At 42.5% G+C, this 16575-nt stretch overlaps 1 protein-coding gene across 1 annotated transcript in view; it reads right to left on the bottom strand.

The window, feature by feature from the left end:
• Nucleotides 1-3627: 3627 nt before the first annotated feature.
• Nucleotides 3628-16575, bottom strand: part of LOC306709196 (syntaxin-binding protein 4) — a gene marked incomplete at both ends in the record, with an annotated part of 83216 nt that continues 70268 nt past the window's right edge. The window contains 10 exons of the mRNA XM_079177259.1: nucleotides 3628-3638; nucleotides 5575-5705; nucleotides 5809-5858; nucleotides 8042-8158; nucleotides 10401-10598; nucleotides 10728-10793; nucleotides 11237-11329; nucleotides 11524-11651; nucleotides 12673-12769; nucleotides 16411-16499. Of these exons, the coding sequence (XP_079033385.1) occupies nucleotides 3628-3638; nucleotides 5575-5705; nucleotides 5809-5858; nucleotides 8042-8158; nucleotides 10401-10598; nucleotides 10728-10793; nucleotides 11237-11329; nucleotides 11524-11651; nucleotides 12673-12769; nucleotides 16411-16499 (980 nt within the window). The remainder of the gene's footprint in view (nucleotides 3639-5574; nucleotides 5706-5808; nucleotides 5859-8041; nucleotides 8159-10400; nucleotides 10599-10727; nucleotides 10794-11236; nucleotides 11330-11523; nucleotides 11652-12672; nucleotides 12770-16410; nucleotides 16500-16575) is intronic.

Here is a 16575-nt window from a genome sequence, read left to right on the forward strand (position 1 = left end):
TCCTTCGTCATTCTGCAGGATGAGGTTGTGTTGCAAAGGAACAGCCTGTTAGTAATTGGAATTATTATATTAATATTATCTCATGTCATGCATAAGTGTCATTCACATACTAACGCTGCTCTGCCTCTTTGACAGGAAGGAGAACGTGAGGAACTTCATCGTCATTCTGCAGGTACTTGTATCACACCCAGCCGTCCGAGGAGAGGGGATCTCTCTCTGAATTGCCTTTCCCGAGGTTTCTTCCCATTTTTCCTGGCATCAGGATTTGGGGGAGTTTTTCCTCGTTTTCTTAGAGAGCTCGGGCTGGGCCACATTATTCAGTTCATAATGTGATATTTAACACTGAACAATGACAATAACATAATAATAATAATAATAATGACAATTTGAGTTTTAAATGAAATTTCAAGCTCTTTCCTCCATTACAGTGAAAGACATAATGTATACGAATAAATAATATTGGCAGCAATGATTTTGAAAAAATAAATTCTAATTGAATCAGGATTTGTAGATAAAGGAGTGTTGTTTACTTTTCATTGAACATTTTAGGCCTGATTAAAAGTGTTTCAGCTGTACGGTCAAATAAAGGCAAAAAAAGCCTAAAAAAAGATCTTTCAAAGCAAAGGTACAAGGAGCTTTACACAATAATCATGATTAAAACATCATTATATTTTAAACCAATATTATTGTTGGAATGCTGTTAGATGGACATTTATGTCCCTTTTCTAGCTTAGTGGACAAAGCACGTCACAGTTTGCTCCTCATTCACACACACTGATGGTAACAGAGCTGCCATGCCAGACGCAGGCCTGCCCATCAGGGCCAACCTGGGGTTCAGTGCCTTGCTCAAGGACACGTCAACATGCAGACGGGAGGAGCCAGGGATTGAAGCTCCAACCTTGTGATGAGTGGTCGACCCGCTCCACCTTCAGAGCTACAGAACACTGGATCAGGAATTACACATGACTCATGTCAGTAATTAGGAGAGGGTTTATTAAACAGCACAAAAGTCTTGATACTTCCACATGTACACAAAAATCATAAATATCCCCCAAAACAAAGCTCCACCTCCTTCCTTTAACAGGATCAAAGTCATTATTTCAATGCGATAGTAAGCCAGATTATATAAACCACACATTAATAAACCATTTACACTTGAACTAAACAATCTACAGGATAAAGACACAAAGATATTAGTCGCTCTGTAGAAAAGAAACCCCATGCAAACTAAATGTGCTATTTACATCCGTCTACTAAAAACTCTTCTTTACACGACCACGTGGAAGGGGCGCCGAAATCAAAAACCTTTATCATTTGTTTGGCAAACTAAAAATCGCTCACGATGGGACGCTGGATTCTGGACATGAAACAAATGTTTTCTGTATTATGAGAGACTTATTCGTATACAGTTTAAACTGATTAAAAACCATGAGAATCAATGAGAATTTGGAACGGAGCACTGTGCTGTGCTGTGTTCCTGTCATACTGTAGTGGAAGACAGAATGCTGGCGTCTCACTCGGTCATGTCCTGGGTGGAGTACTGATGTGCTCCTTCTAATGACGATATAGATGTGCTGCAATATTTGACCACGTCTGTATGTACCTCCTCACCACGGGGAACAGATAAGAGCCCCCAAATAATACCCACATCCTTCTTGCACTAAGGAGTTGTTGTAAGATTGGTCTTATTGAAAAGGAAACGACATAAAACCCAAAACGTACTCTACAAATAAGCTAACACAGAAGCCTTGAGCTACGACTTCACACGTGGTGTTTGATCGGTTTCTAGTGGTGGAATGAAGACCCAACAGATTAAAGCGGTCCTCTTCTATCAGAACTCAGACAGATACAAGAATTCACCTTCTCCGATATACGACACCTCTGGTTGAGTATGCACAACCGTGCCAATGTTATTTTGCATATGTTGGACATTGTCATTTTGCATCTGCATACCTACATAGGGTATGAGAGTCTACGTAGTAGAGGTCTTCACATAGAAAACTACCCTAACCTAACATGCATAGACTCATTTTGAAAGACACCCGTTGTTAAGGACTAAATAATTAGGCCTGATTCAGAATAAACATGCAAAAAAAAGAAACGAAAAAGAGCATTCAATAGATGCCACTGTTCATGTCCTTCACATTTAGTAAGAATGATAAAGCAGAATGGATCCATGTGGATATTAGACACGCTGACTCACAGACCTGAGACCTGCAGTAACACAACTGGACCCAGTCTGACCCGATTAGACATTATTTGGACCCAGTAGAGCTCGACCCATCACTGAATTTTTGAGGCAGGTACCGACATTTGAGCATTTGAAAAGTTACAAATCTTATTAGAAAATTTCCGCTAATATCTTCTGAACAAAATGCATATTTTTTTCAATAATCCTGTAAATGAGTTTATTGGAGCGTTGTGTTGGGTATACGTAGTGAGCGGGACATTTTGCAGTGTACAAACCAACTGGATGCTCTCTGATGGACAGACTTTGTACTGCAGACACGATTTCTAAGTGACCTCAAACGTATGGTTGGTCTTTAGCATCCGTTAGGCATCAGCACACACACACACACACACACACACACAATGACCTTATAACGGTTCATGTGGCCAACGTATCGGTCAGCTTTACTCAAGAGTGAACTTGTGAAGACCTCTACTTCAGAGTTATCACCCCGTCATGTGACCACCTGCTGTAAAAAATAAATAGTAAGACAGAGTCCATGTTGAAATGAATTACTTCATTTCCATATTTACCCAAACAGTTTAACTGAAGGGAGGTGTGTGTGTGTGTGTGTGCGTGTGTGTGTCTTTAGTTTCTTCAGTGGGAAACTGTCAGCGGTTTCACAGCTCATGTTTGTTCTTTCAAGTCTCTTCCTCTCATTCGATCAAATCGTCACCTCGGGTTCAACAGTGTTCGTGTCACTAAAATGTTGGGAGACTGGAATAAACACATGAGAGCCAGTCAGCAGTTAGTCCTTTAATATAAAACAGTAACAGAAAGATATGAGGCCACACCAGAGATGCAATGTTGTTGAAGCACAGGACATGTCAGTATTTTTCAAAGCTGTCCGTATAAATCAAACGAATGTTCCACATGTAGCCTATGACTGATGTCTGCCTCGACTCTGTGACTACCAAACACAGGTTTACACAGCAGGAGCTACAGCAACATGACAGCCACTCCTGGATGCAGGAGACACAACATGAACCATGCAGTATGAAGCCACAGACGTCCAGTCTCTCTGAACACGTCATTCTCTGCCTGGTGTTAGGGAATAAGGGCGCGGGAAGAGTTATGGAGATGGACAAAGGGACACCGCTGGTTGGTTTCTACTTTTTGCTCAACAGTTCATAACTCCTGTGGCAGATGGCAGCGAGTTATTATGACACAGAGGACGACTCTTTGAAGAGACCCGCCTTAGATTGTCCTTTACAAGCTAACAAGTCCTCCTATACATGCAACCCATGGAGTGTATGTATGTGTGTGTGTGTGTGTGTGTGTGTGTGTGTCTGTGTGTGTGGCTGGAAGGGGGGATAGAAAAGTGGTCAGAGAGGAGTATTAACAAGGTTGACAGCAGCATGTGTGTGTGTGTGTTGTGGACTTGGTCATGCAGCTCCTCAAACACCACCTGCTGTCAGAGTTACACAAAAGAGAATTCCAGCGGACGTTTTGTTTGGCAGAGCACTTCTCATCGAGACTTGTGTACACGTGCTATCGGCGAACGGCGAGAGTCCTTGGGTCACGCCCCACTGCTGAACCCTCCGCTTCAAAGGAAGACACTAATTTCATGTGTGTGTGAGCAAGCTTTGGCATTAAAACACCGGCCGGGTTGTGTTCAATCAACCCGTTCACTGTGAACGGAGGATTTGAATTTGTCAAAGTGATCATTATTTTGAGAAGATTATTGGATGGCGTCCAGTCTGTAGACCATGGTGTAGTCCGTTGGGGGTTCAGCCTGCCCACGGTCCTCTCACGGTCCTCTCACGGTCCTCTGGCTCTGCTCACATATGATGACGGTTGAGGTCTGGGACTGATGCTGCCTCCAACACACTCACTGACGCTGCAGGTCGATCACAGGTGGACAGAGAACATCTGTCATTACAGACAGTAACAATCATCATCATATAAAAACAAAGAGAACAAGGACTGATGTCCCTGGACAAATTACCAACTCAGTCATTCAGGTCACACAGATTAAAAACGGAGTAAATCTTTGAGAAATTAAAGTAAATGAAGGCAAAACTAGATGAAAACATCGGTGTACAATCTCTCCCAAAACTCATACAGTATAATCCAGGTCTCAGGTCTCTACCAGAGACGCTGCGTCGCTCCTCCTCAGTCCAAATGTGATCACTTCACAGAGATCCAGTTTATGCTCAGTACCTCAAAATCATACTATTTAAAGACTCCAGACATGCAGTGCGCCGGTGGTAGAAGGTTTCAGTGAGGATGCGTGTGATTGTGAAGTAGTGAACATAATCCTGATACGTGAGGCTTGGATTATACTGCATGAGTTGTTGAGTGTTTGGAATTGTTTTCATATAGTTTTGCTGTTCTTAAATGCAGCCCTAATTGACTCTCTGTGCACCGTGGAGGCATGAGAGAAAAACTAAGTTGTCTTCAGGAATTAAAGGTCACACGTTTGTAGTCAAAGTGCAGGTGTGTTTATGATTGTGATGAATGTTCATTTATTGAGCTATAAGCTGCCCTTCCTTCACAACACGCGCCTCATTTCAGGCTCATCACCCACACGCCTCACTCTGACTTGGTTTTGCCAATAATATCAACTAGTTTGTCCATCAGTCCAACACTTTGATCCAGATCAGTGTGGGTGTTCATGGTCCCAGGTGGATGGACCAATCAGCACCGAGTTTCTCTCACCAGCCAATCGGGACAAATCTTTCACTTTTACCCACAAAAGTCAACAGACTGCTTTGAAATTAACTGAGAATGAAACATCTTTGAGATGATAATTTGAACAATAGTGGAAAAGTAGAATAAATTCAATAAATAACAGAAACCGTATCAGCATGTTGCTTGTTCCATCGGTCCCTCTAACAGTGGGGATGGGACCAACATTTCTATTGTGCTCAACCGACAGACACAGACGTCATCAATCAATGATGTTATTAATGACATCGGTGCTTCTCCTGCTCGGATGCTGCACTGCTATCATGCTATCAGGTTAGCTTCGTAGTTATTCAGCATGGAGCATGACAGAAACCATCTCAGAATAACGATATACTAATAAAATGATTCAAACGATGAATTGATTATCAGATTTGGTTGCAAATTATCTTATTGACTAATCTACACATCTCTTCCTCTTCTGGAACATCGGACACTGAGAACAATAATATAATGTAGAATATTACTTTTATATGTTATTTGACTTGTTTGAGTAGATGTACTTTGTTGTTATTCTATTAGGCACAGGTGTTAGTATTACTTCTTATACACTTTGTATGTATTACTCTTGTGTGTGTTTGATTCATCTCTGGCATAAGAAGGTCCTACAGGATTGATGAATAGATGAATGTGTTCAGAGGGTTCTAGCTCTGTACCTTTGTCATCAGCAGTGGGGGAGCAGACTCCCGCCACCAGCTCTTTGGCCTCCACAGCCAGTTGGAAGGCGGGGTCAGGGAGCGGTGACGGGGTGTCGGGGCTGTCGGTGGCTGGAGATGACCTGTTGCTCCTGACATACAGAACACACACACACACACACACACACACACACAGGAGGACTGGTTACTGATCGTAACTGATCAACTGATACTGTGATGGTCTGAGTCTCTTACCCGCCTTCCCCTACGAACAGGCTGGGCGTCGTCAGCACTTTGTGGACGTTCTGCGGAGAGACAAAACGTAAGAGTTATGTGACGTTCTGTGATGATGTTTCCTCAGTAACACTGATCCAGTACAGACCTCAGGACCTCAAGGTCACAAAGAGAGAGACGGTGATGAGGTGTTTTCAGAAGGGAGCTGAAGCCCTGAATGAGAGGCAGACTTGGACTCTTGTAAACCTGATCTGGAGACCAGAGCCGGCTTGGTCCTTAAGTGGTACATAAGAGTGATTCAACAGAATTCGTTGCATTCTATACCAACTCTCCTATACTTAGAATTTCATTCTCAGGCATGGACAAAGTCCCTGAGTGGTCGAGGCCGGTCACATGACGGACGAAACAAGCGGTCCTTGACTTAATGTCAAAGTAATATCATGCTCACCATTTCACCATATCAGTGTGATGTGCATCATTGCTGACAATTTACTGTGAGCTTTGACAACTGGTTGTTTTTTAGATTTCATTGAGTATTGGGAGGAAAACCTTATCGAATATATTCTCTCACTTCATGTCCATCTGCTGTCGCTTCATTTGCTCCTCATGCTCCTCATGCTCCTCATGCTCCTCATGCTCCTCATGCTCCTCATGCTCCTGTGCATTGTAACATTTCACATTCCCGGACTAACGCCATCACTGAAGGGACACAGTGTGTGAGTCCACTCATGTGACATGATGTCGTCCATAGCAGCAGTGTCAACCTTCTCCTCGCTCACAGCTCCTGACAAACAGCTCCAACACTTTCTGAGTCGCTTTGTTACATTTCTCAGATCAGAGCTGACATTTTCAAAAACTACTTCAACCTCCATCATGTAGTCACATCATTGAATCAAATGCAAATGCTTTGACACCATTATGCCATTATTACCATTATTATGTTCAAGTGTCTTCTGTTACCTACATGAATTGCTTATTGCTTAAATGTATTCTACAGGTTGAATAGTGCAACACTCCCGTCTCATCCTTTTCTCTCCACATACAGTGGTGGAACTTTGTACTCGTGAAATTGATTTATGTCAGACAGAAAAAGTGCAGCCTTGTGCATTCACCATCATCATCATCATCATCAAAACCTGCACATATAAGAGCAGCTATTCTCAGCCACTGGTGGGCATCAGATGCCACATGGTTGGATTACATTAGGAGAATGTATATATTTGTAGTAATTTACAAAGCTCTTGTGTGTTGAAGGTGGTCCTCTGGACTTTTGTAACAATCAGGAATGGTTGTTAAGTTACAAAACGTACAGTTGACTGTATTGAAAGCACGGCTGAGCTTTCTTGCTCGTAAACGACGACACTTTCACAATGACAGGTTCTGTTTGTGCGACTTGTTCTGAGAAATGCACAGGTAATACCGACACTTTGTTCTTGTGCTAATTAAGATATGAAAGCTTCCCCAAATGACACAAGTGGACTCTCAGAGAGAAGGGTGAGGGAGGTCTGCTTTCTGAACCGCAGTGTGTCTCCCGGCCACCAGGGGGCAGACTGGCTCCATGACAGTTTAGCGGACTGGCAGCACATGTTTGGAACCGTCACGGTGTCTCTGATTGGCTTGGTGTGCTGAATGTTGAATCCAGTGGATGAGACTGCATGGATTATGAGATGTGACACAACACATGCTGATTGTCATGGAGTCAGTCTATTAGTCCAGCACTTCTCAACCTCAATTTAAGACCCACTTCTAATCTTTACATTTTTTTTTAAATGAAGCCTTTTAATTTTACGGTTTTTATTCTCTCTTGAGAACATTTTGATTCGTGTGAATATAATCCATGTCATCTTATTTCCATACATGTATATTATATGAATCCTTGTTATTTTGACGTAGTCACACACGTATCCTTCCACTAACCTCATCAAGTCCATCACTGTCAGCTCCATCTGGGCCGCTCCAATACATTTACAGTCGGATGATTTCACCCGAGCATTTTAGGGAATAAGAGGAAACAACCTTTTGTTTTCTCGAGATAATGATATAAAAATAATTTGTGTTTGTGTTCTATATTTTTCTTTCTGTCAACACATCCCATAAAAAGACCCAAACCAGATGTGTTCTCACTTCCTACTCTATCTGTCCTATCCGCCAAGCCCAATTAAAGCAGCTGGACACTGTAGGTGTCAGCACACATGAGGAGTGAGTGAACAGAGGAACCCTCTTCTAATGTGAGGGCGTCCAGTTAAAGCTGTACCTGTGCGAAGCCCAGCAGCTTCTTGTTGGAGATCTCCAGGTGTTTCCTGCTCAGCTCGGACTTCTTCAGCTGGCAGTCGATCGTTGTCAGCCTCCTGTTGAGATCCAGCACGTCGTCCTGATAAACACAATCAATAAACACTGTAACAGCAGCTTCCACTTCATCTGGAGGGAGCTCATTATTCTCTCACCACACATCCATCCTTAAACAAACATGTATCTCCAAAATGTCTCAGAAAAACTGCCCTGTTCACAGATCTGTGACCTTAATCCTTAAGAATCTAAAAAAATATATACAGTATATATATTTTATGGGCAGCAACAATATAACTTAACTTGTGTAATAAATCAACCCACTTCAGTTCTGTAAGTACAATATTCAAACCCTTGAATACAGTTGTAGAGTAGAGTACTTCTGCATGAACCCATGTGGAGGTTTGGTTGAGATGAAACCAATTTAATTTGACCGATGCAGGCGTTACATTAACACAGTGTCAATGCAGCCGGGGCTCACAGTGCGTGTGTCAACTACACAGAGTTTAGAGTCACTTCTACTTGAGACCGTATAGTTGTGACATCACAACCTTTATGGCGGTCCTGACCAAATAAGCTAATAAACTCATCAAACAAGACATGGAAATGTCCCGTTCTACAAAATGGGACTTTTAAGGCAAGTTTTTAGGGAATATTGGGAGTTGGTTCATGGAGATAGACAGTTGGTGGAGAAGAGAACAAAATGATATCACATTAAAGTCAAAGCTCAAATGATGGAGAACATGTGGAACATGATGGAAATGTGACATTTGTGTTTGTGTCATGCATGAATGTGAAGAAGGTGACAGCCTCCTCGTCTGGTTCTGTTGTACTTTGTCACATTACATTTTATTGATGCACCATGTGTTCCACCTCAGCTAAGTGTAAAACCCTTTTTGCAATAAAAAAAACCTACTTAAAAAATGCATAAAAAATGTCCGGTGTTTTCACTCAGAACTTCTCAGCATAAATATTTTAAAGCACAAATATGCACGTATTGTCCTCTACACCAATATATAACGGCAACTTTTAATGTGCTTTTTAGCAAAGGCTTGTTTAGAAACAATGAAGAAAGGAATGAAAGATGGAAAGAAGAAAAGGGAGGTGGAACTTTAAACTCCTCTAACTATGTGACCTGCGTACTCAGCAGCTGTCACATTTGTTTTGGTCCTCGGAGGAGAAAAGTGAGGAGGTTTCAAGCACTCGATGTGCTCATTTCTGTTACTCTCATCACCTTTGTTACTGGATGCAGGCTGTGTGTGTGCAGCTGCAGGATGTACTACCTGAGATGAAGAAAAGCCACAGGTAGTGAGGCAGTAATCCTGAGGAACAGAGGAAATGAATATACAGCCGTTCATCAAAGCTGCTGGTGAAAACAGAGCTAGAGAGGCAGCCGGTGATACGGGAGCTCAAAGTGATGCCATCCTACAGAAACAAGCCTCAGACAGATTTTACACATGACTGTAGAATGAATTATGAAGTGACCTAAAGTTGAGCATTAAAGGGTTATGACACTGAGCTGTGATTGGTCAGCTTGTGTTTCTCTTACGACTGTCTGATGCTGCAGATTATGGAAGTGAAGACCACATGAAGGAGGTTAAAGAGAGACCAATCTGCAGCTTTACAGTAGCACACCGCTGTGACAAAGACCATGGCTTATTTCATGTATTGGATTATAAGAGCAGCAGAGGGACTTCTTTGACCTTGGACACACCCAAGGTGAAGTCCACCAACACACCTACTCCAGATATTTAGATTTGATCAAAAAGCAAACGAGAATGTTTCCTAGTATCAGGTGTCATCATGCAGATACAGATGCAGGTTAATATCAGATGGAAATTGTGTGTTTTTGCAATCATTGGACTTGCATCTTGAGTAAAAGTAGCAATACCACATGGTAAAAAGTCCAGTGTAATGTTACTTAAAAGGATAACTTTGGTAACCTGAACGTGACGTTAGCACGTTTTTACGTCTCTGACTGAAGAGGACAGCAAATCCTGAAGTTGGTCCAGTATTGGTGGAGAACACTACAGACGGCTGCATTGTAATCCCTCGAGGTAACTCCTCACCGTCAATGTACTAAACGTGCTTGCTTTGCCACTAACAGATTGTTATTACAAGTGTCTGACATCATTACGGAGGAGTCTGAGATCTGGCGAGGTGACGTGTTGCCGGATGATAAATGTTGGAAACACGAGTGGTGTTTGTTGTGATGGAGTACAGAACACGTAGCTTAGTGTTATCTAAGAAAACAACAATATTTCCTGCTGAAATGTAAAAAGTAATATGAATATGAAATAGCAACAGTGAAATGCTTGGGACTGAACCTTTGTGGACTCCAGTCCTCTTGCCTGCCTCTTGCTGGCCAGTTGGTTCTTCAGGTCCTTGATCTCCGCCTCCAGCAGCTGGATGACCTCCTCGTAGTCCTGCTCCGCACTGCTGGCCTGCCGCTGGCCCGCCTCGGTCTCTGCTGCCTGCAGACGAGTCTTCAGACGGGTGTTCTCCTCCACAGTCAAACAGGCTTTCTGGGAAGGACAACAGAATGTTTTCTGGTAAATATATTCATATGTGGCTACGTGTTGTATGTAAGATAATTCAGACTATTTCAGATCTTTGTGAACAAACATCTAAACTGATGTAGAGTGACCTCTCACCTCTGAGGTCTTCTGCAGCTCCTCCTCCAGGTGTTTCTTGCTGTGCTCCATGTCCTTCAGCATCAACTGCCAAGAGAGGCAGCAGATGAAGCCCAGGAGGTTTTTAAAGCTGTACTCATCCCCTCTGTGGCTCAGTGACACCACACCACACAACACAGAAACCTATTCTCCCTCATGCATGTCATTTCATTTGCTTGTGTTTTATTTTGCAGGGAGTGATGGACTGAAATGAATTACAGCGTTAATGTTGGAACATGCAGCTCATTTTAAAGCAGTTTGCTGGTTGTGCAGAGAGACTAAAGTCAGACTCTGCATGCTCCTGCTGAGTGGTGGAACTGCAAAGATCCTCCAACGTGCAGCGCTCTTTCCAGTCTCTTTCTTTGTAAAAGATGCACCAAGAGAATCTTTGACGACTAGTTGAGTAAATTACAACTGTTTGATATAACAGGCAGGTCACAGAAGAGTTATCCATCCACCAACACTTTGTGTGTGTGTGTGTGTGTTTTCACCTTGAGCTGCTTCATCTGGGTTTGCAGCTGCTTCACCTCTGTCTGAAACTGCTCCATCTCCTCACTGCTGTAGCTGCATTCTGATTCATATGTCTGCAGACACACACACACACACACACACACACACACACACACACACACACACACACACACACACACACACACACACACACACACACACACACACACACACACACACACACACACACAGTGTTTTACAGGTTGTTTAGTTGGTTATCTTTGCAATACATTCTGTGTAAGAGTGCTGGCATGCGAGGACTGCTTACAGGGGAGTGGAAGGCAGACGTGTCCATCAAACTAGCTGCTTCGTGATAGGAGAACATAAAGGGACCCGCCCCTAAACCCAGCTCCTCCAGGTTCTCCTGGAAAACGTTCCGGGTGGCCTCCACGAAGTCTGAGAGTTGACAGACAAGCACAGACAGAAAATGCTTCTGACTCACAGAGAGAAGTGTGTTTCTTAACTTAAAGGTTCTCTACACGACGTTCAGAGCATTAATCTATCATCACCATGTTGAGAGCCACTGAGAGGCAATACAAATGCTCCCGATCTCATTTTTGGCACCTTTGAACTAGATTACTGTTACTTCCTGGTTCAGACATGACAGGACTATTACAGGATAAACATGCACATTTCAATATATTCACCAAATAAATTCAAAGTGACATTTAAGAATGATATTTGTGGGAAGCACGAATTTGGATACAAATCAAACGACCGTGTTTTAGTGCAGGAGACAAGATTTAGATTCTGTAGTTAGAATGAAATATGAATAAATAGATAGAAAAGAACATGGAAGCTCAGTAGTGGTGGATCAAAGTGAGGCTGTTTGCTGACAAATGTTAGCTTGTTAATCCAGTGAGGCAGCAGAGGCCCTGTGAATGAGCAGTACGGTCTATAACATAGTTCATGGTTAGGCTGTGGGGGCTGCATTGAGATGAATACTTCAAATGCTTTACACAGTACATGACATACCTGCATATACATACAGGTGGTATGGAAGAAACAACAGCTGATAAGTGATTGCAGCCCTAAAGAAATACAATCCTAACCCAAGTTTCTTGTACTTATATGTGTTTATGATCATGTGCCACTTCAACATATATATGATAACAGATAACACACATTTGAAGATGTATTTTATGACCCTTTAATTAGTAAATAGAATTAGTATTAGAATAGTCATTATTATTAGTAATAAACAAATATCATTGCATTATATCCATACTATAGAAACGTGTGCTTGGCTACCAACAGACACCGAGCTGCTTCATGGTTTCAGAACGTGACATCACACCCAAGTGATCCAACCAGACAGCCATCACACGCAGCCTGTGATTTGACAGGATTTCATCACAGATATCTGTGAAGTGTGTGTGTGTGTGTGTGTGTATGTGTGTGTGTTTGGGTACTTCACCTCCATAGGCCACAGTGCCTTGTGGGTCTGTGGTCAGACTCTGTCTCAACTTCTTCCTCTTCTCTTCTGTGACATCCAACCCGAGGAAGGACAAAGCCTGAGAGACAGAGATGAACAGAGATAGAAATCATTTTAGCAGGCTGCCACTGCAACATCCTTAGGAAGAAGAACTATGCACCATTATCAAACTCGAACAATTACATAACGATTAAATAGTCTTGGTCGCAGGTTGTTTCACTGAAGATTTACACATACAAGGTTAAGGTTTGTCTTCTGAAAGTTGTTGATATCCAGTGACATGAGTTGTTGCTCTCCCTCAGGTCTCTCCCTCTTTTCTCCCGTTAAAGGTTTTTTGGTTGAATTCGGTTGAGTTCTTCCTGTTCTGATGTGAGGGTCCCGGGACAGAGGATGTCACATGTGTACAGATTGTAAAGCCCTCTGAGAGATTTGTGATTTTGGGCTGTACAAAATTAATAAATTGAATTGAATTGAATAAATATTAGAAACACTTCTTCGTATCAGCAGCAGCAGCACACACTGCAGCCTCGTAGAAATGTTTCAACACAAACCTTTATGAAGGAGAGATTGTACTTAACTAGAAAGGTTTTCATGAGAGAAAGTGGATGTTTAGATTCCTAATATGTGGTCAGTTTATCCTGTTAATTGTTTGGAAATTTGCTGTGGTAGTTTTTGGAAACGTGACGGACGTACTTTGAAAGCAGCCTAGCTGTCGCTTGAGCCTCCAGTAAACCCACGGTGTGAACAGGCTGCTTGTGTCCCTGGCAGAGACAATTATAATAATGAAACCACAAGAATAACCTAAAAGTAGAACACCTATAGACACCTTGGTGCATATTTATTTTTTTTTCAACAGTTTGTAGAAAGTCTGGCCTTTACACACTTAACTTTGCACAACAATCCATCCCTGTCATATCCATCTGTCGTAAGGCTGACATACAATAATATGCACAAACCACAACTACAGCTACCTTTTAAAACTCTTTGGCCTTTTGATCTTTATGAAACTTTAACAGTAGATTTCTGAGCTAAATATATCCCATAATCAGACCAAGAGAGAATTGTGCCTGCATTCAACAATTAAACTCTCTAAACTCATTCATTAATCGGTAAATTAGGACCAATCTACGGCTGAGCTAAGTCAAAATCAAAGCAGAACAAAGGTGAGAAAAGTGTACAGAGGGCAGAGACAGAAAGCCAGAGGAGGAGGCAGAGGACAACAGAGAGCAGCAGAGAGAGAGAGGGAGCTGAAAGGCAGGGTGAGAGTGGGAGCAATGACAGAATGTGCTGAGAGGGTCAAAATGTTGTCGAGTGATAAAGCATGCAGAGAGAGACATCTATAATTGGATGAAGAGAAAAGCTTGGGGGTGAGAAAGTTGCAAATTAGAATGAGAGGAACACTCAGTGTAAATGTGCTTCATGGAGTTTAGAAACATACTGAATGCAAAGTGTTTCATATAGCTCACAAGGGTTCTTTGAATGTTGCATGGATGAGTGAGTATGATAATGACGTGGATCATATCCGTCCTTCACAGTCACCAGATATCCACCCAACTGAAAACCTGTAAGACAGCGCTACCCATCATCAAGACACTAAATAAGGGAATACTACACACTGTATGTTGGGATTAACAAGTCCTGCCCAGACTGCCATGAACTGTTGGTATGGATATCCATTGAATCATGTTGGTGACCCTGTGACCTTTCCTTTTGTACAGACTTCGGGACAAACGTTCTAATGTGTAATGACATCTTAAGGGCACGTTGCCATTTCAATTTCTGCTCACCGGAGGATGAAATATTTTTTAAGGGACCACAGCAATTAGGATGATGTGCCAAGTTTTCCCACACTTTGCTTTAAAAAATGTCTCAATACACCGAGTAGTATGGGAGAGGAATGGGTTAACTAATTGCTTGTGCCCATCTAGCATGTCTCCGAGGTCCTGCTCCTGGCCCACTCCCACCTGCTAGCGGCCCAACTCAGAACGGAGAAAACCATGGAAAGGGTTGTGGCAAGATTCTACCGGACCTGCCGTCACAAGAACTGTCCAAGAGTATTGTCGCAAGTGCAAGGACTGTCGCTTCACTGCCCCCAAGCCAAGGTACCAGAGTCCACTCATCCCACTGCCCATTATCAAACTTCCTTCCAACGACTCGCCATGGACATAGTTGGGCCCCTACCAATAACCAGTCGAGGACATGCATTTGTCCTGGTCATCAGTGACAAGGCCACGCCTTACTCGGAAGCCACACCATTACGCTGAGCTAGTGCCCGAGCAATGGCGTGAGAAGCGCTGCTCCTGTTCTCCAGAGCAGGCATAGCGGCACCAAATCCTGACTGACCAAGGTACCGGTTTTATGTTGAAAATAATGCGGCGACCCTGCAAGAGGTTGAGAGTAAAACAGATACACATCTCGGAGTACCACACCAACACAGATGGCCTTGTTGAGAGAAGCACCAATTTTCTGCAATTAGTTAACCCATTCCTCTACCCCATGAACTCTTGAGGTGCCACAGAACCCGGGTTCAAACTCCTCTACGGCAGCCACCCTTGGGGGAATGCAGCACCCGAGGGCCCAAGTGATGGCAAGTAGTGAAAAGACACCCTGAAGAAGCCCAAGGAGCGGGGTGAACCAGCTGTAGCCCGTCTCCAATCAGCCAAGCACAGGCTGAAAAGCTCCTGGTAGCAGAATTGCCATAAACTGAAAACACACTGTAAAATTGTGAAAGACTAAAACATGGACAATTCTCAGACAGGAAAACACCATGGTAGTGACCTGTCAATCACAAGGTAGCCACTCCTTTAAGCATATGTTTTATAGTTTATTTGACTTTAAATGGGACCATAGTTCACTAAATGACATCATGCAGTATTAAAGAAGTCTTGAAACTAGTGATTGAGACGATAAACACATGTTTACAATGTTTACTGACTTCACTTTTCACAACCAGAGGTTGCTGCCTGGTTAAAGCTTGTAATTGTATGTCCTGTGTTCTTATGAGACTGGAGATATAATTGATAGATTACAGTATCCAGTAATCATGAACCTCATGTTATCACAGTTTAACAGAAGTTTGAGCTCCATCAGCCTCCAGACAAACTAATATTTACCTCCAGACATCTGAGGCGTAGAAGGGAATGTGTCAAATACTCAGCATCTCATTTCATTAAGTGGATCCAGTAATGATACAAATGAAAGTAAATAACAGCAGATACAATATTCTTCCAGTCAGTTATATATTTATGTTCTAAGTATTATATTCCATGCCTTTGCACACATGTCATAGTTCTTTCTGTTTTAGCCATTTAACAGTATATTCGTATTTTCTCGTATGACATCAGTATAATATTATAGTGAGCCTGTGATGCATCACAGTAGCTCACACAACAAGACCACCCAGTTTACTGTTGACCAGTAGAAATAGTGTTAATCCTGCCCTCAACCTATATTCAACATCACTTTTTAAAAAGTGATAATATATTATAGTGAACGCTAACAATGATGTTTTCTTATTTGGCAAGTCTCCAAGAGCACTTATCAGTCACACTAACATGACTCGTGCATGAACACCTGGTGGGCATCAGTGACAAAGAGACAAGTGAATGAGCAGAGAAGGCAAATAAAGCTAGAACATGCCCCATGCCGGAATAAACCACTCCAAACACGCCAGGAGAAATATACGCAGCAGCATGGCTCTGGAATAAGGACAGGACTCACCACGTCTAACTTGTCTGATTTGAGGCGTATGTAAGGATCCAGTGTTATCTTCGGTTTGGCCCCCGTTGGCGACCTCTGGCTGGTTGAACCTAAAGAAAAGGGAAAAGAAAAAGGAGGTAGACACATGAAAAATACAGTTGATTTTCTCAAGTACAAAGGGGGAAA

Source organism: Pholis gunnellus, assembly GCF_910591455.1.
Source record: "Pholis gunnellus genome assembly, chromosome: 17".
Classification (NCBI taxonomy): Eukaryota; Metazoa; Chordata; class Actinopteri; order Perciformes; family Pholidae; genus Pholis; species Pholis gunnellus.